Source organism: Manis javanica, chromosome 4 (assembly GCF_040802235.1).
Source record: "Manis javanica isolate MJ-LG chromosome 4, MJ_LKY, whole genome shotgun sequence".
NCBI classification, from domain to species: domain Eukaryota; kingdom Metazoa; phylum Chordata; class Mammalia; order Pholidota; family Manidae; genus Manis; species Manis javanica.
The window spans coordinates 150,808,778-150,830,054 of NC_133159.1; the positions used below are offsets into that span (position 1 = coordinate 150,808,778).

The 21,277-nt window shown below is 46.0% G+C and overlaps 1 protein-coding gene across 2 annotated transcripts in view; it reads left to right on the plus strand.

The window, feature by feature from the left end:
• Window positions 1-15,232, plus strand: part of TRIM25 (tripartite motif containing 25) — a 29,901-nt gene extending 14,669 nt beyond the window's left edge. For both annotated transcript variants that reach the window (XM_036999019.2, XM_036999018.2), the window contains 4 exons: window positions 7,854-7,880; window positions 8,179-8,274; window positions 8,357-8,455; window positions 11,194-15,232. In XM_036999019.2, coding sequence (XP_036854914.2) covers window positions 7,854-7,880; window positions 8,179-8,274; window positions 8,357-8,455; window positions 11,194-11,723 — 752 coding nt within the window. In that variant the 3' untranslated portion in view covers window positions 11,724-15,232. The remainder of the gene's footprint in view (window positions 1-7,853; window positions 7,881-8,178; window positions 8,275-8,356; window positions 8,456-11,193) is intronic.
• Window positions 15,233-21,277: the final 6,045 nt, after the last annotated feature.

Consider the following 21,277-nt stretch of genomic DNA (forward strand, 5'->3'; position numbering starts at 1 on the left):
CTACTAATTAAATTGTGCACACACATTAACATAATAGGAATATCGCTACATAACCAAAGCAGACCTACAATTACCAGCCATCTCCAGTGAAACCAAGAAAACCAGTTAGGCACCCTAGGCATTTGTGAAAACTTATCAATGATATGATGGATATTGTCTAACTGAATTTGAATAGTTTGAGAAAAATCAGACAAATTAAAACAACCCATTCCTGGGAACTGTTCACATCCCATATGTTCTTTTAACAGTAGATAGTCTGTAGTCGCAAGATTTTGGAGCGCTGCAACTTGCACTTCTCCTAATTCTTGGTTGAGTTCCGACAGTATAGATCCAGTCAAATTTGTTGTTTTACTGTATGCACAGGCCAGCTTAGATATCTCCTTCTTCATTCCAATGGCAAGTCCAGGAACCGGTGGGATGAATGCAGCTACAACTGCAACAGGATCTTTGTTGAAGTTTTTTGATGATCATCTTCTGGAATGACTCTTCCAGAGAATGTTGATGTTGGAAGTTCTTCATATCGTATCTTAATTCGTTTTCTGGGTAGCCAAATTAGGCTTTGATCCTCTGTATAAACACAAACAAACCCTTTGCCCGGCCTTTGATATGCCCTTTATACCACTGTGAAGAACTTATTGGAGATCACCACACAGGAACTGCTTTTTTTTTTTTGTTAAGAGAAAGGAATGTTATCAGAAAAATGTACTTCCATAGCTGATCATCTGACACCCTTTAAATAATCAAAATTAAGGATATTTAAAGCATGCATTAATCATTGATTTACAGTTAGTTTTATCCTATAAGGGAGTAATGCCCCTTTTCTTTCTTTTTTTTCTTTTTTTGTTATCCTTAATCTACAATTACATGAAGAATATTATGTTTACTAGGCTCTCCCCTATACCAGGTCCCCCCCAAAAAACCCCTTTACAGTCACTGTCCATCAGCATAGCAAAATGTTGTAGAATCACTACTTATCTTCTCTGTGTTGTACAGCCCTCCCCTTTCTCCCACCCCCCCATTATGCATGCTAATCATAATACCCTCTTTCTTCTTCCCCCCTCTTATCCCTCCCTACCCACACATCCTCCCCAGTCCCTTTGCCTTTGGTACCTGTTAGTCCATTCTTGGGTTCTGTGAGTCTGCTGCTGTTTTGTTCCTTCAGGTTTTCCTTTGTTCTTATACTCCACAGATGAGTGAAATCATTTGGTATTTCTCTTTCTCCGCTTGGCTTATTTCACTGAGCATAATACCCTCTAGCTTCACCCATGTTGTTGCAAATGGTAGGGTTTGTTTTCTTCTTATGGCTGAGTAATATTCCACTGTATATATGTACCACATCTTCTTTATCCATTTATCTACTGATGGACACTTAGGTTGCTTCCAACTCTTGGCTATTGTAAATAGTGCTGCGATAAACATAGGGGTGCATCTGTCTTTTTCAAACTTGAGTGCTGCGTTCTTAGGGTAAATTCCTAGGAGTCCTGGGTCAAATGGTAAGTCTATTTTGAGCGTTTTGAGGAGCCTCCATACTGCTTTCCACAATGGTTGAACTAATTTATATTCCCACCAGCAGTGTAGGAGGGTTCCCTTTTCTCCACAACCTCGCCAACGTTTGTTGTTGTTTGTCTTTTGGATGGTAGCCATCCTTACTGGTGTGAGGTGATACCTCATTGTGGTTTTAATTTGCATTTCTCTGATAATTAGCGATGTGGAGCATCTTTTCATGTGTCTGTTGGCCATCTGTATTTCTTTTTTGGAGAACTGTCTGTTCAGTTTCTCTGCCCATTTTTTAATTGCATTATTTGTTTTTTGTTTGTGAGGTGGGTGAGCTCTTTATATATTTTGGATGTCAAGCCTTTATCGGATCTGTCATTTACAAATATATTCTCCCATATTGTAGGGTTCATTTTTGTTCTATTGATGGTGTCTTTTGCTGTACAGAAGCTTTTCAGCTTAATATAGTCCCACTTGTTCATTTTTGCTGTTTTTTTCCTTGCCCGGGGAGATATGTTCAAGAAGAGGTCACTCATGTTTATGTCCAAGAGGTTTTTGCCTATGTTTTTTTCTAAGAGTTTTATGGTTTCATGACTTACATTCAGGTCTTTGATTCATTTTGAATTTACTTTTGTGTATGGGGTTAGACAATGGTCCAGTTTCATTCTCCTACATGTAGCTGTCCAGTTTTGCCAGCACCATCTGTTGAAGAGACTGTCATTTTGCCATTGTATGTCCATGGCTCCTTTATCAAATATTAATTGACCATATATGTTTGGGTTAATTTCTGGGGTCTCTAATCTGTTCCACTGGTCTGTGGCTCTGTTCTTGTGCCAGTACCAAATTGTCTTGATTACTATGGCTTTGTAGTAGAGCTTGAAGTTGGGGAGTGAGATCCCCCCTACTTTATTCTTCTCTTTCAGGATTGCTTTGGCTATTCGGGGTCTTTGGTGTTTCCATATGAATTTTTGAATTATTTGTTCCAATTCATTGAAGAATGTTGCTGGTAATTTGAGAGGGATTGCATCAAATCTGTATATTGCTTTGGGCAGGATGGCCATTTTGACGATATTAATTCTTCCTAGCCATGAGCATGGGATGAGTTTCCATTTATTAGTGTCCCCTTTAATTTCTCTTAAGAGTGACTTGTAGTTTTCAGAGTATAAGTCTTTCACTTCTTTGGTTAGGTTTTATTCTTTTTGATGCAATGGTGAATGGAATTGTTTTCCTGATTTCTCTTTCTATTGATTCACTGTTGGTGTATAGGAAAGCTACAGATTTCTGTATGTTAATTTTGTATCCTGCAACTTTGCTGTATTCTGATATCAGTTCTAGTAGTTTTGGAGTGGAGTCTTTAGGGTTTTTTATGTACAGTATCATATCATCTGCAAATAGTGACAGTTTAACTTCTTCTTTACCAATCTCGATTCCTTGTATTTCTTTGTTTTGTCTGAGTGCTGTGGCTAGGACCTCCAGTACTATGTTAAATAACAGTGGGGAGAGTGGGCATCCCTGTCTAGTTCCCGATCTCAGAGGAAAAGCTTTCGGCTTCTCGCTGTTCAGTATAATGTTGGCTGTGGGTTTATCGTATATGGCCTTTAACCCTCTATACCCATTTTGCTGAGAGTTTTTATCACAAATGGATGTTGAATTTTGTCAAATGCTTTTTCAGCATCTATGGAGATGATCATGTGGTTTTTGTCTTTCTTTTTGTTGATGTGGTGGATGATGTTGATGGATTTTCGAATGTTGTACCATCCTTGCATCCCTGGGATGAATCCCACTTGGTCATGGTGTATGATCCTTTTGATAAATTTTTGGATTCGGTTTGCTAATATTTTATTGAGTATTTTTGCATCTACATTCATCAGGGATATTGGTCTGTAAGTTTCTTTTTTGGTGGGGTCTTTGCCTGGTTTTGGTATTAGGGTGATGTTGGCTTCATAGAATGAGTTTGGGAGTATTCCCTCCTCTTCTATTTTTTGGAAAACTTTAAGGAGAATGGGTATTATGTCTTCTCTGTGTGTCTGATAAAATTCCGAGGTAAATCCGTCCAGCCTGGGGGTTTTGTTCTTGGGTAGTTTTTTTATTACCATTTCAATTTCTTTGCTCGTAATTGGTTTGTTTAACTTTTGTGTTTCTTCCTTGGTCAGTCTTGGAAGGTTGTATTTTTCTAGGAAGTTGTTCATTTCTTCTAGGTTTTTCAGCTTGTTGGCATGTAGGTTTTCATAGTAGTCTTTAATAATTCTTTGTATTTCTGTGGTGTCTGTCGTGATTTTTCCGTTCTCATTTCTGATTCTGTTGATTTCTGTGATTCTCTTTTTCTCTTAATAAGTTTGGCTAGAGGCTTATCTATTTTGTTTATTTTCTCAAAGAACCAGTTCTTGGTTTCATTGATTTTTGCTATTGTTTTATTCTTCTCAATTTTGTTTATTTCTTCTCTGATCTTTATTATGTCCCTCCTTCTGCTGACTTTAGGCCTCATTTGTTCTTCTTTTTCCAGTTTTGATAATTGTGATGTTAGACTATTCATTTGGGATTGTTCTTCCTTCTTCAAGTGTGCCTGGATCACTATATACTTTCCTCTTAAGACTGCTTTCACTGCATCCCACAGAAGTTGGGGCTTTGTGTTGTTGTCGTTTGTTTCCACATATTCCTTGATATCTATTTTAATTTGTTTGTTGATCCATTGATTTTTTAGGAGCATGTTGTTAAGCCTCCATGTGTTTGTGAGCCTTTTTGTTTTCTTTGTAGAATTTATTTCTAGTTTTATACCTTTGTGGTCTGAAAAGTTGGTTGGTAGAATTTCAATATTTTGGAATTTACTCTGGCTCTTTTTGTGGGCTAGTATGTGATCTATTCTGGAGAATGTTCCATGTGCACTTGAGAAGAATGTATATCCTGTTGCTTTTGGATATAGAGTTCTATAGATGTCTGTTAGGTCCATCTGTTCTTCTGTGTTGTTCAGTGCCTCCGTGTCCTTACTTATTTTCTGCCCGGTGGATCTATCCTTTGGGGTGAGTGGCGTGTTGAAGTCTCCTAAAATGACTGCATTGCAGTCTATTTCCCCCTTTAGTTCTGTTAGTATTTATTTCACATATGCTGGTGCTCCTGTGTTTGGTGAATGGTTATATCCTCTTGTTGGACTGAGCCCTTTATCATTATGTAGTGTCCTTCTTTATCTCTTGTTACTTTCTTTGTTTTGAAGTCTATTTTGTCTGATATTAGTACTGCAACCCCTGCTTTCTTCTCTCTGTTGTTTGCCTGAAATATGTTTTTCCATCCCTTGACTTTTAGTCTGTGCATGTCTTTGGGTTTGAGGTGAGTTTCTTGTAAGCAGCATATATCCATTCTATTGCTTTTTTATCCATTCTATTACTCTGTGTCTTTTGATTGGTGCATTAAGTCCATTTCCATTTAGGGTGACTATTGGAAGATACGTACTTATTGCCATTGCAGGCTTTAAATTCGTGGTTACCAAAGGTTCAAGGTTAGCCTCTTTAGTATCTTACTGCCTAACTTAGCTCGCTTATTGAGCTGTTATATACACTTTCTGAAGATTCTTTTCTTCTCTCCCTTCTTATTCCTCCTCTTCCATTCTTCATATGTTGGGTGTTTTGTTCTGTGCTCTTTTTAGGAATGCTCCCATCTAGAGCAGTCCCAGTAAGATGCCCTGTAGAGGTGGTTTGTGGGAGGCAAATTCCCTCAGCTTTTGCTTATCTGGGAATTGTTTAATCCCTCCATCATATTTAAATGATAATCGTGCTGGATACAGTATCCTTGGTTCAAGGCCCTTCTGTTTCATTGCATTAAATATATCATGCCATTCTCTTCTGGCCTGTAAGGTTTCTGTTGAGAAGTCTGATGATAGTCTGATGGGTTTTCCTTTGTAAGTGACCTTTTTCCTCTCTCTAGCTGCCTTTAAAACTCTGTCCTTGTCCTTGATCTTTGCCATTTTAATTATTATGTGTCTTGGTGTTGTCCTCCTTGGGTCCTTTTTGTTGGGAGTTCTGTGTATTTCCATGGTCTGTTTGATTATTTCCTCCCCCAGTTTGGGGAAGTTTTCAGCAGTTATTTCCTCCAAGACACTTTCTATCCCTTTTTCTCTCTCTTCTTCTGGTACCCCTATAATACAGATATTGTTCCTTTTGGATTGGTCACACAGTTCTCTTAATGTTCTTTCATTCCTGGAGATCCTTTTATCTCTATGTCAGCTTCTATGCATTCCTCTTCTCTGGTTTCTATTCCATCAATGGCCTCTTGCATCTTATCCATTCTGCTTATAAATCCTTCCAGAGTTTGTTTCACTTCTGTAATCTCCTTCCTGGCATCTGTGATCTTCCTCCGGACTTCATCCCTTAGCTCTTGCATATTTCTCTGCATCTCCATCACCATGTTTATGATTTTTATTTTGAATTCTTTTTCAGGAAGACTGGTTAGGTCTGTCTCCTTCTCTGGTGTTGTCTCTGTGATCTTGGTTTGCCTGTAATTTTGCCTTTTCATGGTGATAGAAATAGTTTGCAGAGCTGGGACGAGTGACGGCTGGAAGAACTTCCCTTCTTGTTGGTTTGTGGCCTTCCTCTCCTGGGAGAACAGCGACCTCTAGTGGCTTGTGCTGGGCAGCTGTGCGTAGACGGGGTTTCTGATTCCTGTAGGCTGCTATGGAGTTTATCTCCGCTCTTGCTGTGGGTGTAGCCTGGCTCGGGCTGCTGCTCCAAAATGGTGGAGCCGTGTTGGAGGGGGAGCGGCCGGTAGGGTATTTATCTCCGTGAGGGGCCTCTGTGCTCCCTGCTGCCCAGGGTGTTAGAATGCCCAGAGATCCCCAGATTCCCTGCCTCTGAACTAAGTGTCCCACCCTGTCCCTTTAAGAGTTCAAAAAAGCACTTGCAAAACAAAACAAAACAAAAACAAAAACAAAAAGAAAAACAAAAACAAACAAAAAAATTAAATAAATAATTTAAAAAAAGAAAAGAAAAGCTGCTCGCTTTTCTTTGGCCTCAGGCGCCGGCCTCAGGGACCTGCTCACCGGTCTTGCTGCCCTGTTTCCCTAGTATTGGGGTCCCTGTCCGTTTAAGACTTCCAAAAAGCACTCGCAAAAAAAAAGCCACTTGCTTTTCTTTGTTCTCTGGCACCGGCCTCTGGGACCCGCTCACAGGTCTTGCTGTCCTGTTTCCCTAGTATCCAGGACCCCACGCATGTACTGTGTCTGCTGTCTGGTGCGGATGGCTGGGGCTGGGTGTTCAGCAGTCCTGGGCTCCCTCTCCCTCCCGGCTTGGACTCCTCTCCTCCCGCCCTGAGCTGGGGGGAGGGGTGCTCAGGTCCCGCTGGGCTTGGGCTTGTATCTTACCCCCTTTGCGAGGCGCTGGGTTCTCGCAGGTGTGGATGTGGTCTGGATGTTGTCTTGTGTCCTCTGGTCTCTATTCTAGGAAGAGTTGTCTTCGTTATATTTTCATAAATATATGTGGTTTTGGGAGGAGATTTCCGCTGCTCTACTCATGCTGCCATCTTGGCTCCACCTCCGTTCATTTTTTATTTGTTTTCCTTTGCCCAGGAGATGTGTCTAGGAAGAAGTTGGTCATGTTATATTCAAGAGATTTTTGCCTGTCTTTCTTATAAGAGTTTATGGTTTCATGACTTACATTCAATTCTTTGATCCATTTTGAGTTACTTTTGTGTGTGGAGTTAGATAATAATCCAGTTTCATTCTCTTACATGTAGCTGTCCAGGTCTCCAAACAACAGTTGTTGAAGAGGCTGTCTTTTCTCTATTATATATTCATGGTTCCTTTATCGTATATTAATTGACCATACATGTGTGGATTTTTATCTGGGCTTTCTATTTTGTTCTGTTGATCTGTGGGTCTGTTCAGAGAGCTGTTGTTTTAACTATACTTAGTTCCCATAGGCACATGCTCCAGTCATTTTTAAAAGACTATTGTGTTACTTAACAAGCATATTTTTTTTGCTGACTCCCTGTTTTTTGGTTGTTGTTTTTTTGGGGTTTTTTTCTTTTCCAGAGATAGAATTTCCTACAGTAAAATGCATAGATCTTAAATGTACAGTTAGATTAATTTTGACAAATTCATACATGTGTGTTGCCATACCTGAATAAAGATAAAGGCTTTCTGTTAGCCCAGAAAATTCCTTCATGTTCCTCATTAGTCAGTCCCTTCCCACCCCGACAAAACCATTCATGTAGGTTTCTATCACCATAGATTAATTTACCAGTTAACCTCTTATATTTTTCAAATTAAAACATCCTAGCTTTATTTGTATGGATCAGATTCCTACAAATGTTTGTTATTATGGTGTTTTGAGTCTCATTTAAAAGATCCTAATTCTGAATATTTTCTTTTTCAGAAGAAGAAAAGAAACCCAAGAAACCTCGTAAGTTGTGCATTTCTGCATCTCTGTTTCTTGAGACTAGCCAAGTGCAGAACTAAATGCTGGCAGTGAAGCTGAGCTGTTTTATCAGGGTTCTGTGATGGGGTGGGAGCTCTGTGATTATGTTATGCAGTGGCAGGGGGTCCTGAGGACAAGTGTAAGTGTCCAGACAGATGAGGACCCACCAGTGTTGTCCAGGCTGTCCAGGAGTGTGTTTGTAGAAGTGGCTCTTGAAAAGGAGCATGGAAAGGAGTACAGGCCACCAAGTCACACTGTGTGTCATGTCCCTATTCATCCCCAGCTGTTGCCATGGCTTGCCCTGCCACACCCTGCAAGACTCCCACCTTTGGAGCCCCGGAACAGTCGGTGGATGTAAAACAAGCTGCCAGTCTGGACGGTGAGTTACCTGGGGGCAAGGGCAGTGGGGTGGCCGCTCTTTGTTCTGAAAACGTACAGACTCTCCCTGTATCCTCACCCAGCTTCAGTCAAAGCCACCAGCGTGCAGCCGAACTCAGCGTCTCTCAAGACCAAGGTGCTGGAGACCTTCTTAGCCAAGTCGCGGCCTGAGCTCCTGGAGTGTGAGTGGTCTCTTCTCGGGCTCGGGCTCTCCTGTGCAGCCCTTGCCCTTGTGTCTGTCCAGAGGGCCAGTGTGGTCGGCTCCTGTGCTTGTCAGCCATACACCAGTCCTGCGCCATGTCCACTCTTACAGGCTCCCTTCTGTCAGCTCCTGCCTTCTTAGCCAGCAGTCCTTTGAATGCCCTTTTGCTGTCCAGTCTGGCTAAGCCCAGGCCAGGTTGAATCCAGCCCACCCCTTTCTCTGCACCTGCCACCAGCGGCCGTGCGGGTGCCGTCACTGGTGGTCCCCTGCCAGCCCTGCTGCTCTGGTTTCCTGTCAGCCCCATCATTCCAGAACCTTCCCATGTGCCGTAAGTGCAGTCTTCTCCCTGTCCCACCCACCATCCTCTGCTTCACAGAGAAGAGAGACTCCCCAGAGGGGCTCCCCATCCTCTCACTGTATTGCCATCTCCTGGGCACCTGCACCCTCTCCCTCCAGCCCTTCCTGCTCCTTCCCAGAGCCCGTCCCTCCTGCTGCTGGATCCCACCCCTCCTGTTCTGGGCCTTCTTGGTCCCGCTGCTTCACCCTCACCTTCTGTCCTGGGGTTTGCCCATCCATTGCATGTTTAAATTTCCCTCATCACAAAAGTCAAACAAAACAAAACGGGCCACACCTGCCGACCTTTCTTGGCTACAGCCCTGGGTCTGCCTCCCTCTCACCTGAGTACTTGTTAAAGATACGAATTCCTGGGCCCCACTCCAGTCCTAAGGATCAGATTGCAGGGGACTAGCAGAAAAAGTTGTGTGTTGAACTCATTTTTTCTATGACCCTTTTAAGGAAAGTTGGAAAAGTACAGCTGTCAGGACGGTCTGTGGTGGTGGTGCTCCACTGCTCTGCACCTTGGACTCCCCGAAGGGCTTTTTAACATCCCTGATGCCCAAGCTGTCACCCAGCTGGCTCCAGGTTCAGTGTTTCTGGAAGGTGCCCCTGGGTAGTGGTGAGGCCGAGGGCCTTGTCTAATCGCTGGACCAGCACAGTCTGGCCTCCATCCCCACCCCTCTAGCAGGACAGCTCTGGCAGAGGTAGCCAGGGCCTCTGTGAGGCTGCATTCAAAGGACGGTCCAGCTTTCATCTGGCCTGTAAGGGTCAGCGTCCTCCTTGTAACCTCTTCCCCATGGCTGCCCAAGCCCTGGTACTCCCCTGGGCTTCACCTGCCCCTGGGGCTACTCCTTCTCAGGCCCCTTGAAGCTCACACTCCTCTTCTCTGAACAACAGCAAGTGGTTGGAAATCTTTACGTAAGGCCAGGCCTAGGGAGTTCCTCCCACTATTGCATCCATGGCTTTACACACACGGCGCCCTCCACTCGTGCCCACATCCATGCAGCGGCCAAAACCTGTCTCTGAGAAGTGCATTCCTGGCCCTCCTTCCTCTGTACCTGAGCAGTTTTGATGGGGATGTGTAGGTGGCTTCAATTTCTCAGGGCTGGCCTCCTCGGCCTTCTCTGCAGTGCTGGTCCTGGGCCAGAGCTGACTGTGGATCATCAGCTTCTGGTGGGGGTGCCGAGCCGCCCGTTTCTGGAGCCCCCTCTGCTCTGTGGAATAGCCATGTAAGCAGGGAAAGTGAATTCTGGCAACTTAGGAGAACATTTTCCCTAGCCCACTCCTTTTGCCCAGGGGAAGGTGTGGGCTCCAGTGAAAAGCATTCTGCCTTAAGCCACCTAGCCATGGAGTGGCAGTGGGTGGTGCAAACCTAGTCTCCTGGTTCCTGAGTTTCTGAGTTCCTGAGCTAGGGATTGACCTTCTCTGCTATGCTGCCCATAATGTGTCTCCCACGGGTCTAGGATCCCCTGTGAGGAGGGGGACAGGGATGGGTGTGTCCCAGCGGGGAGGTGGATGGTAGAGACAACCCTCTGCGGAGTTCAGTCTTCAGATGGGGAACTGGTTGGAAGGGTGGGGAGGCCATGCTAGTGTCCCCACCAAGGACAGAGTCAGGTCATTTGTGTGGTTAAAACTTCACCCGGCTCCCTGCTTCCCACCAATTGAAGTATAGACCCCTTGTCTCTCCACTCTGTGGCTCCAGCGTGTGTCCCGTCCCTGCTGTGGCCTCTGTGCCCCTGGCTGCCCAGCTCTCCTGGCCCCAGTGCATGCCCGTGGCCTTGTGACTCCATGGCTTACCTTCCCTGTCCCCTTGCTCAGGGCAGCTTTTCTCTCTCCTCTCTTCTGTTCAGTTTTCTCTTCCTATTGCTTGGCTCAGATTCCAGCCTATTTTGCTCTCTCCACTCTTCAAGTACAGCCAGTTGTCCATGTCTGTTCTTATAGCAATGTGCCCACCCTTTCAGCAGAGTGGGGGGCTTCTGGTGCTGTTACTGATGGGCTTGCCTTGCTTGTTAAGAGTTTGAAGGCCAGGGGGCCAGGCACTATGTCTGCTTTGGGATTGTGTGTCTTGCACAGAATCTGGCATGAATCATGTACTCAGTAAATGGTTTTAGATGGATGAATAGACAGATTGATTGGTGACTGACAGATGGACAGATGGATGGGTAGACTGATGGACAAATATCTGGCTGGCTAGACTAGATGGATGGATGGATGGATGGATGCATGGATGGGTGGATGGATGGATAGATGGATAGATGGGGAGACAGATGACTGGATGGATGAATAAAACAAATGAGCAAGTACTACCAATTGGAGAGAGTTTTAAAAGTGAGGGCACTTTGGGCTCTTTGTAATTGATTGCTTGGGGTAATGCTTTCGTAGATGCTGTTAAGTTAACCCTGGACTACAACACCGCCCACAACAAGGTGGCTCTGTCAGAGAACTACACTGTTGCCTCAGTGGCGGACTTACCCCAGAGCTACCGGCCACATCCCCAGAGGTTCACGTACTGCTCTCAGGTGCTGGGCCTGCACTGCTATAAGAAGGGGATCCACTACTGGGAGGTGGAGCTGCAGAAGAACAACTTCTGTGGGGTGGGCATCTGCTACGGAAGCATGAAACGGCAGGGCCCTGAGAGCCGGCTCGGCCGCAACAGCGCCTCCTGGTGTGTGGAGTGGTTCAACACCAAGATCTCTGCCTGGCACAACAATGTGGAGAAAAGCCTGCCCTCCACCAAGGCCACGCGGGTCGGGGTGCTGCTCAGCTGTGACCATGGCTTCGTCATCTTCTTTGCCATTACTGACAAGGTCCACCTGATGTATAAGTTCAAGGTGGACTTTGCCGAAGCCCTGTACCCGGCCTTCTGGGTGTTCTCTGCAGGTGCCACGCTCTCCATCTGCTCCTCCAAGTAGGAGCAGCTCTCCAGCTCCTGCTGCCTGTGGAGTGCCCAGACTCCGATGAAAATGCTGCAGGAGGAACTTGGAGAGCTTCCCTCAGAGTCCCCGAGGGCTGGGGTGGGGGTGATTTGGTGGGAGGTGAGAAGGTGGGGAGATGGGGTAAGAGGAGGGGCTCTGCCAGGGAAAGCTGGGGCATGGGGGTGGTTGTACTGTGGGCAAGGAAGCATCTCCACCTCCCAGTGCCCATTAGGGCATGATGACCTCCTCCCCCTGTCCTGGTAGCTCTCCAGGCTGCTGGGCAGCTGGCCAGGGCTTTGAGTCAGGTCAGTGCCCCTCCCCTCCTGGAGAAGCCACAGCCCCACCCAGGCTCTCCGGCCTCTTGGCGCCTCCCCTTTTGCTCTCTGCAGTAACCTTCAGATCTTGGTGTTCAGTTAGTCTCTGAAGGGCTATCACAAAGTCATTGAATTTCAATATTACCCCCCAGTATCCATATGTAGGGGCTGGGGTGACACTCAGATTCCTGGTTATTTTCTGTGCTTGCAGGAAATGGCCCACAACAGGCCTCCACCCAGCCAAGTTTCCCAAAGAAGGGGGTCCTCTTCCTCCACTGGGAAAGAGCCCTACTTCCCTCCCTGCCCTGTGCCCCTCATCACCCCATCGGCGGTTTAAAAATATTAAATGGAAGAGAAGCCTTTTCAGCCTAAGGCTTCAAATCATGATCTGAATCAGCCTGTGTTGAATTTGTGATTCAAGGTCAGTGTGAACATGGCCCCAAGTGGAGGGAACCCCTCCCACTGAAGTGTGACCAAAGGCTTCGTGGCAGAGATGCTCCGGCTGCAGCTGTGAGGCCTTGCTGGAGGCCTTCCACGGCCTAGGCTTTGGGGCAAGGATCTGCTGGGCAGCCGAAGCCCTAACTGGGTTGGCAGAAGTGTGCTGGTTTTGCCTTTAGGAGGAGTGGCTTGCCTTTTTACTCATAACTCCCCTGAGTGATAATCTCCCCTCCCCAGGACTGTGAGATACTGGACTGGCTGGGGTAGGTACCACTCTGGCCAGCACAGTAAAGTGGACAGCCAAGCTAGATGTCTGGAGCCTGCTATCACAGTGATGGGCCTTGAGTGGCTGCCTCAGGGACCATCCTAGGTTACCTGATGGGCCTTCCAGCAGATCCCATGTGAAATGGTGGCACTGCTGTTCATCCCCAGCCACAGGCTGCAGACCCAGTGCCGCCCCTCACCTGAGTCAGAGGTCTGGCACCAGCCCTGGCCCCTTCTGCTCCCTTCCTCATTTGAACCAGTTCCAAATGTGAGAATTGGCCAGGCTAGGGATCATGAAGACTAACGACCAGGGACAAGCTCCAGGTCTCAAGCACAGGGGCTATTTTTCCTGCAGTGTTTCTGTGCAGTAAAAATAACCTCAGTCCAGTAAGGGGCGGGAGTGAATGGGTTGCTGGATTTTCCCAAGCTCCTCAGCACCTGATGTCAAGAGGTAAATTCTCATCCCAGAAGTGGGAGAAACTGAACTTGTTGTGAAACAAGTCCTGCTCTGGGCTTGCCCAAGAAGGGAGCTCTTTGTGGTATGAAAAAGAGGTTACCCCTGGGGGAGTGGGGACCCCAGACCTTTTCATACGGGTATTTGAGAATTTAATGCATCTCTGGCCTGATGCTGAATTCCAGGGTGCTCTAGTCAGGTCCAGAGCACTTGATATTCCAGACAGATGTGTCCATCTGTGTGCATCTCCCGGCAAGGACTTGAACTTCCTTGGGGGAGAGAGCATTGTAGGGAAGACATCCCTGCAATAGCTGAGGTGTGGTTTTAAAAATTTTTCTTCCTTTGCTACTGGGAAGAAAAGTTCTTTGGTGATTGTCCTCTGCTTTTGGAGATGGTCAAAGCACCTTCATTGGTCTTCTGAAGCAAAAGCCTTTTGAAGCCAAGGCATACTTGGGAAATAGCTGAGTAGAGGAAAAGAATGCTAGGGATTAATCCATGGGACCTGCTGTGGCTCTCATCTGCAGAAATGAGGGCAACAGAGAGGGATCTTCCCTGATGATCACCCAGCACAGGATAGGGAAGGGAGTCCCTCTGTTTATAAGAAAGCAAGTAGGTGACCCCAGCTGAACCCTGTGAATCCTACTTTGGAGATGTAAATTGAGTAGTGCGCCCTTGCTGTCTTGAGCAGTTCTGTTTTCAACAGTGAACCCTTGCATTCCCTCCCTTGCAGGGCAGCTCCCCAACCCTGGAGTCCTAGAGTTGGGGAAAACTATTCATTGGTCTCCTTTGGCAGAATAAGTCAGACAGGGAGGTAGTGGATGACGCTGCTCACTGCTCTTACCAGCCCATCATGGAGGAGCTGCCTCCTAGGTGCCTTCTGACTCACTCTGGTGTGACCAGGCCAGGGTCACGTGTTTTTTTATTATTCAAGAGTGGACAGTTCCCCTATTGTAATGAAATGGATCTAGGATCTATAACTAATATTGATATGTTATCTTGTGCCTTATTCTGTCCCCACTCCCACTATTGATTTTAATTAATTAGGAGTATTGGGACTGTTAGTTCTCGAGTTTATGCATTTAAAGAGCTGATTCCTTAGGAGCTAATCAGAGTAGATCTGGATCTTTTGAGACCCTTAAGAAATACCAGGGTCCAGGCTGGCTGACATGACTTAGAAGCTTTGGATGTAGTAAATCAGTGGTAGGTATTCTTCCTTGCATCTCAGTATAGCACTTTTCTGAGTTCTGTGAGTTGCAGTGAATGAATCTCAGGGAGGTCATGTGCTATAGGCTGGATGTTTGTGTTACCCCCAAATTCCTATGTGGAAATAACCTCCCAAAATGTGATGGTGTTGGAGGGGATTGGGTCATGAAAGGGGAGCCCTCATAAATGGGATTAGAACTCATAAAAGAGACCCCACAGAGCACCCTCACTCCTGCCGTGTGAGGACATGGCAAGATGGTTGTCTATAAACCAGGAAATGGCTCCTCACCAGCCGCTGAATTGGCCAGTCTGTGGATCTTAGGCTTCCAGCCTTCAGAACCTGTGAAAAATGTTATTTAAGCCACCAGTATTTTTGTTACACATCCTGGATTGAGACATCATGGGAACTGCGAAACTGATTGAAGGAAACCTCATTTAAAATGGAGTTAATGAGCCCAAAAAGGGTAACTCTCTCACTAAGCCACTCTGCAACCCTTTGCAGATCCCAACAGGAAGAGCGTACCTTTTGTTCTTAACAGGAGGAAACCTCTACTTTATGCCAACAGGAGCAAGATTTTCTCCTTGCCTGGCAACAGTCCAGCCTATGAGAGACTTGTCACAACTCAGCCGAAGAAAGCCACTACACTTTGAAATCCCAGATTACTGTACTGGACTTTATGTTTGTAGCAGCGCCTTGCAACTCCCCCCTTTCCTCTCCAAAAGGGCATTCCTTTCCTTTGTTCTCTGGACTTGCCTATAGTTTTACTATAGCTTGCATGTTTCAAATTATAATGATTTTCTATTCCTAAATAAACTCATTTTTGGTGGTAAAATTACTGACCTTTTTTTTTTGTAAAGTTAATATTACCTCTGGATTTGCAGCCTGTCAGAAGTGTGAGTGGCCTGGGGCCCCCTGAAGTGGGGCTGGTGTCTGGACTGGGATGTGCCTTCAGCCTGTGGATGGTTCCAGTGCTTGCTCTCTGTCCCTTGGATTGTGTTTTGGGACAGGAAGGCTAGGGGGACTGGAAGTGGGTACTTCCCTTCCCCCAGGTCGGTCCCGCTGTGATAAGCGCCAGCAGGTGAGGCTTCGGTTAACTAGTTTCTCCTGAGGGCAGGCCTTGTTAAGGACTGAGTGCTCTGGCTGTCTCAGAGTGGTTCCTTTTCCCTTCCTGCAGCCAGAAGCTGGAGGGGATTTTTCTCCAATATTTCTTGTGGACACTGGTTGAACTCCTGAAGGTAAATCTCACAATAGGGTGGGGCTCCCTCTGGCTGGGTCTCCTTGAATTTTTTAACTCAAACTTGTCCACCCTGAGCCTCCTGCCATTGGTCGTCACACTTGAGGTGTTCCTGCCCTGGCACTGTTTCCTCTGGTGGTTTCCGCTTAGGACTCTCTGCTCTGGGAATTTGCACTTCCCTCTGTTTGCCTCTCCAATCCTGGGGGCAGCAGTTTGCCCTGTATCCTCCCCTCTCTCATTGGATCCAAGAGGAATTGTTGCTTTTTCAGTCTGTTCAGCTTTTTACTTGTTAGGAAGTAAATGGCACCTTGCAGTTCTTATGTATGGAACTGGAAAGTGGGTCCATGGTTTCATTTTTATTCAGTCCAAAATACTTGGAGTTTCCCTTATTTCCCATTGGTTATTTAGAAGAGTGTTGTTTAGTTTTCACATAGTTGGGGGTTTTCCAGGTATCTTTCTGTTAATTGGTAGCCTAAGAATATACCTTGCATCATTTGAATTATTTTAAGTTTATCGAGCTTTGTTTTATGACTCAGAATATGATCTCGTTGGGAAAATATTACATGTGTATTTGAAAAGGATGTATATGCTGCTACTGTTGGGCAGTGTTCCATAATGTCAGTTGACAGAGCTGTGCAAGGCTTTTTAGACCCTTACTGCTGTATGTCTCCTTGTACCAGTTACTGTACAATTTACTGTGGATGTTTCTATTTGTCCATAAAGTTCTATCAGTCTTCATTCTATGTAACTTGAAGCTCTCTTATTAAATGATAAGTATTTAGGGTTTTTATGTCCCTTTGTCATTACCAAGTGGCCCTTTTTATCCTTGCTAATATTCTGTGCACTGAAAACTACTTTTGTCTGATTAATAGAGACATTCTAGCTTTCTTTTGATTAATATTAGCATGACGTATCTTTTTCTCCATCTTTTTGCTTTTAACCTGTGGCATATTTAAAGTGTCATTCTTACAGATGGCATGTATTTGGGTCTTGCTTTTTTTTTGAAGTCTGACAGTCTCTGTGTTTAATTGGTGTGTTTAGACCATTTACGTTTATGTAACTAAGCACGTACAATGGGAAATAAGGCTGGGGTCATCTTAGAAAAAAATCTGTCATAATTGTCTCAGTCTTTTATTCTCCTTGAACACTTACATACTGGGCTCCAGTTGGTCAGCATCTGTGTCAATTTACTGTTGTTTTGAGAAATAACTGTTGTTCCCCTCTTGAGGAGAAGGAAATGTTTATGTATATATATTATATATATATATATAATTTTTCAGTTTGCAATTTTACATTCATCTTTGTCTATGTAAAATGTTCACACACAAAAAATAAATAGCATTTGACCTTCAATACCAATACCCTTTAATAATATCAGATTATTAATCACCCTTTGATGTTATAGTGACTACCAGATGCAGTAACCCTTGAAGTGACACAGAGTAGTGTCACCTGTGTAGAGGGAACTAAATTCTTAAAATTCCAAACCAAATCAATGCTTTAAAAGAAACTACCTCTTTTTTAAAAAGCTCAGAAACATATTCCAACTTTGTAAAGCACTCCTTGCTTATCTATAAAAAAGGACACCTCTTTATGAAAAACTGAGCAAAAAACTTAGCAAAAAAACTGAATGCAGTCTGTGTTGTCTTTCCTTTTTAGAAAGTTTTTTTAAAAAAAATACAGATCTAAACTTACTAATGATGTAGGCAGTGCCAACTCTCTTGAGTCAGAAATAGATGCCAGGCAATGTAATCTTAAAAAAAAATTGTGAAATATAAACAAAACAGCTTCTGCATTTATTTCCCTGTTGTAAGGTTGCTATCTGTACTGCTCTGAGCTGACCTTTGCTCTCTGATTGGTAGCCCCACCTGATTGGAAGGGTGGTTTCTGCTTTCTCTTCTATTCCTTGGTGACTCAATGATATTCTACTCCTTCTGTCTGTTTATATGCCTCAGGATTTCCTCAGCACATTTGAACAATAACACACTGACCTTTCATTTGTCACTTCAGGAAACAGCTGGTTGCTAGAAACTAAGCACAGCAATCTTTACTGTGTGGAAAAGGAGAGAACACTGCAAATGAGAATGCCCAGCCTTCTGGCGACCACGAGCTGGACGTGGGTGCCAGGACTCCAGCCCAGTTACCACTTGGGCAGTTTTCATCTTGCCCCTTTGCATTAGGCGGCTCCTCTGCCCTGTGGTGCCGGTGACACCCTGGTATTCCCTAACAAAGCAGCGCTCTTTAACGGGACCCTCACCGACTTGCTACCACTGTGGTAGCCCCAGGGCCTGCCTCCCAGGTCTTGGGCCATCTTGTATTACTCTGTTGAGGAGCTGTTCCTCCACAAACCTTGTCCCACCCCTTCTCTCCCAGGTAAGTGGCTCACCGTGGTCCTGCCTGGAACTCCGGCCCCCCGACCCCCTCCATACAGTGCTCTGTTGCCAGGCTGGCCTCATGGAGGGGTGACTTACTCATCTAGTGAATGAGTACCTGCTGTGGGTCCGGTTTTGTTCTCAGTGCTGGGGATACAGCAGTGAAAGCTCTGAACCCAAATCCCTGCCTCTGTGGAGCCTGTGTTCTAGTAAAGCGAACAGACAACAAGAACACTGCTCCTGCAAATGTACTGCAAAGCAAGGTTAGGGCATAGTGCGAGCTGGTCTGGTAAGGGTGTTTAGGGAAGACCCCTCTCGTGAGGTGACATTTGATCAGCGTCCAGAATGAAGTGAGGGAGAGAGTCAGACCCTGCAGAGCTCCGGAAGATAAGCAAAGGCCCGGAGGAACGTCTGGTGTTTGGAGGACACTGTGGCATGGTTTTGGATTTTATTCCGAGTATGAGGTGATGTGAGGAAGGCCACACTTTCCTCTAGTCCTCCTCTCTCTCTTTTAGAAAGTGAGTCTTATTAGGGCAGGAGCTTCGTCTCTTCTTTACCGCTATTTCCCAAATACACAGAAAAATACCTGGGACATAGATGCACAGATATGTTTACTGAATGTGTGAATGCATCGTGAGTGTAAACCTCACTGTGCATAAGAGACTCTGCTGTATGTTTGGGTCAGCCTGAGAAATTTATAACAGAGGAATCTAAAGAGTAAAATCTAAAACCCAAGGCTAAACATGACTATTCCTAGAATCCTACAAAAAAAGAAAAAAGCAAGTTAAATCCTTCACAAGGGCCCCCTTGAAGCACTAGATCTTAGCCTATCTTTTCTGTCCTGGGTCTGTCCTCTGATGTTTCTGCAAAGAGAGAGCCCTTCAATGTTGCACAGAGAAAATCTCCATCTCCTATAGGAATTCCTCACCATCTCCCCCCAGGGATTGATTTTTGCCCTGGGGTTTAGTTTCTTCCATTTCTCCCTATAGGGCAATTCAGAGGACACAACATTCTTAGGAACAAATTCCCTAGCCTCCAGGTGTTTAGCTGGGATGATTCTCAGACTTTAGAGACATTTAAATCTCCTGGAGGACTTGATAAAACCGATTTCTGGACACCCCTTCACCGGCCTGCCAAGATTCTGATTCAGTAGGTCTAGGGTGGGGCTTGAGAATGTCTGTTTCTAGCAACTTCTGAGGTGTTGCTCTACTGCTGATGTGGGGTCTGCATTTTGAGAATCACTAGTCCAAAAGAGCACCTCAAAGGGCATCAGCAAATACACGCACCGGGGCTCTTGTGGGTGTCTGGTCCCCTTTGAGGTCGGCTCCCGCGTGAAGGGAAGGGAACCTGCTCTTCGGCGATCCGTGCCGCGGAAGCGCCCCTCGCATGTGGATTTTTCCATGTGGTTGGCTTGGTGATTCTTCGCTTCCCTTTTCCCTTCCTGGCTGGTTGATATTTCATTCGCTGTGGATTCTACTTGTCTGCTGTTCCCGAAAAGCAGCTCCCTCCAGGGTCCAGGGGCCGCACTTCTCACCCTAGCGTTCTGCCCGCTGGGAATCCACCCCTTTTCTACTGCCTCTTCTCCTCCTCCTAGCTGACATTTACCTCCACGGACTTGAGCCTCTGTTCCTGGTAATGTACCAGGCTTTACATCAACATTCAGGAGGCTGCTTTTGGTGGCAATAAATAGAAAACCCAGCTTCATACAATCTCATCTCACATACCCGTCGCCCCACGGCCGGGCGGTTCTGGGGCCGGTCGCCTCGCTGCGGCACCTTGCCTTCAGTGGGTGTCTTCCTCCCCTCCGCAGGCCGTCCTTGGCCCTTGGGCTCTGCTGAGGTCTGCGTACCTCCTGGGGGAGACGGCTACAGCGCTTGGAGGTGTCCCATGTGGTTGTCCCAGAAGGTGGTGTTTTCCTTCTGCATCTCATTTTTAAGAGTTTAGGCAGCCTGTTCTGGAGGCACCCCAGCCCGTCCCCACTGTACGTCTTATTGCTAGAAGTGGGTCACAGGTTCCCCTCCAACTGCCAAGAGAATGGGATTACCAAGTGGTTAGTTACCCCTGAGTTGGGGTGGGGTCACTCTTGTTGGCCTTTGGAGGTATGGGAAGAAGGCAAAGGGTGCTGGGTGGTAAATCAGCCTCCTGTGTACAGATTCTGGTTACCTGCTGCTTAACAACACCAAAACTTGGGGATGACAGCATGTTACTCCGCATCCGACTCCGCAGTTTGTGTAAGGTTCGGCTGGGAGAGCTCGTTTCTGCTCCGCTCGGCGTCTGCCGAGGTGGCCTGATGGCCGGGTATGGCCGGGAATGTGGGCTGGAGCCCGGCCACTTAGAAACTTGCTTTCCTCGCGGCCAGTAGATTTTCTGTGGGCAAGGCTGAAGGAAGGGTGGTTCCAAGGGCAAGTGTCCCACCAAGACCAGGTGGGAGCCTGTCAGCTTTTATGCCTGAGCCTCCAAAGGCCTTTGACGTCCCACTGCATTCGCTCCCCTGGAAGCAGACCACTAAGGCCAGCCCACATAAATGGAACCAGACTCCATTGCTTGACGGGAGGAGTGACAAGGCATTTGTAGACCACATTATGTCTCATCTTATTAAATCCCCCAAGCAGCCCTGTGAGGTAGGTTCTATCCTCCACTTCTTACAGACTAGGAAACAGGCTCGAGAGATCATGCTAGGATCTTGAAAACATTACATTCAACAAAATGAGTCAGACACAAAAGGACAAATATGGTATGATTCTGCACACACGAGTTACCTAGAATAAAGACAGAAAGCAGAACAGTGCCCACCCTGGGGGTGGAAGAAGTGAGGAATAGGGAGTTCTTGTTTCATGGGTACAGTTTCTGTTTAGGATGAAGAAAAAGTTCTGGAAGTGGATAGTGGTGATGGTCATACAACATTGTGAATGTACTTACTGCCACTGGATTGCACATTTAAAAGTGGTTAAAATGGCAAATTTTTATGTGTATTTGACCAATGAAAGTGGGCACACACACACACGTTCTGGCAGATTGTATTTTTCAAAAATGGCCACAGCCCTCTTTCTAGTCCCACGTGCTCTTCCAGAACCTTGCCACACTCTAGTAAGGGGCAGAGTCTATTTCTCCTGTTGAGCCTGGACAGAGCTGTGTCATGGCCGTGGGGAGTAGAATATGGTGTGCCCCTGCGAGACTTCTGAGGCAAGGCCACATGGGAGAGAGGGCTTCTGCTCGGTTCTCCCTCTGGGAATGCTCTCCTGGGAGCTGGGATACTACGAGTGAGGAGCTG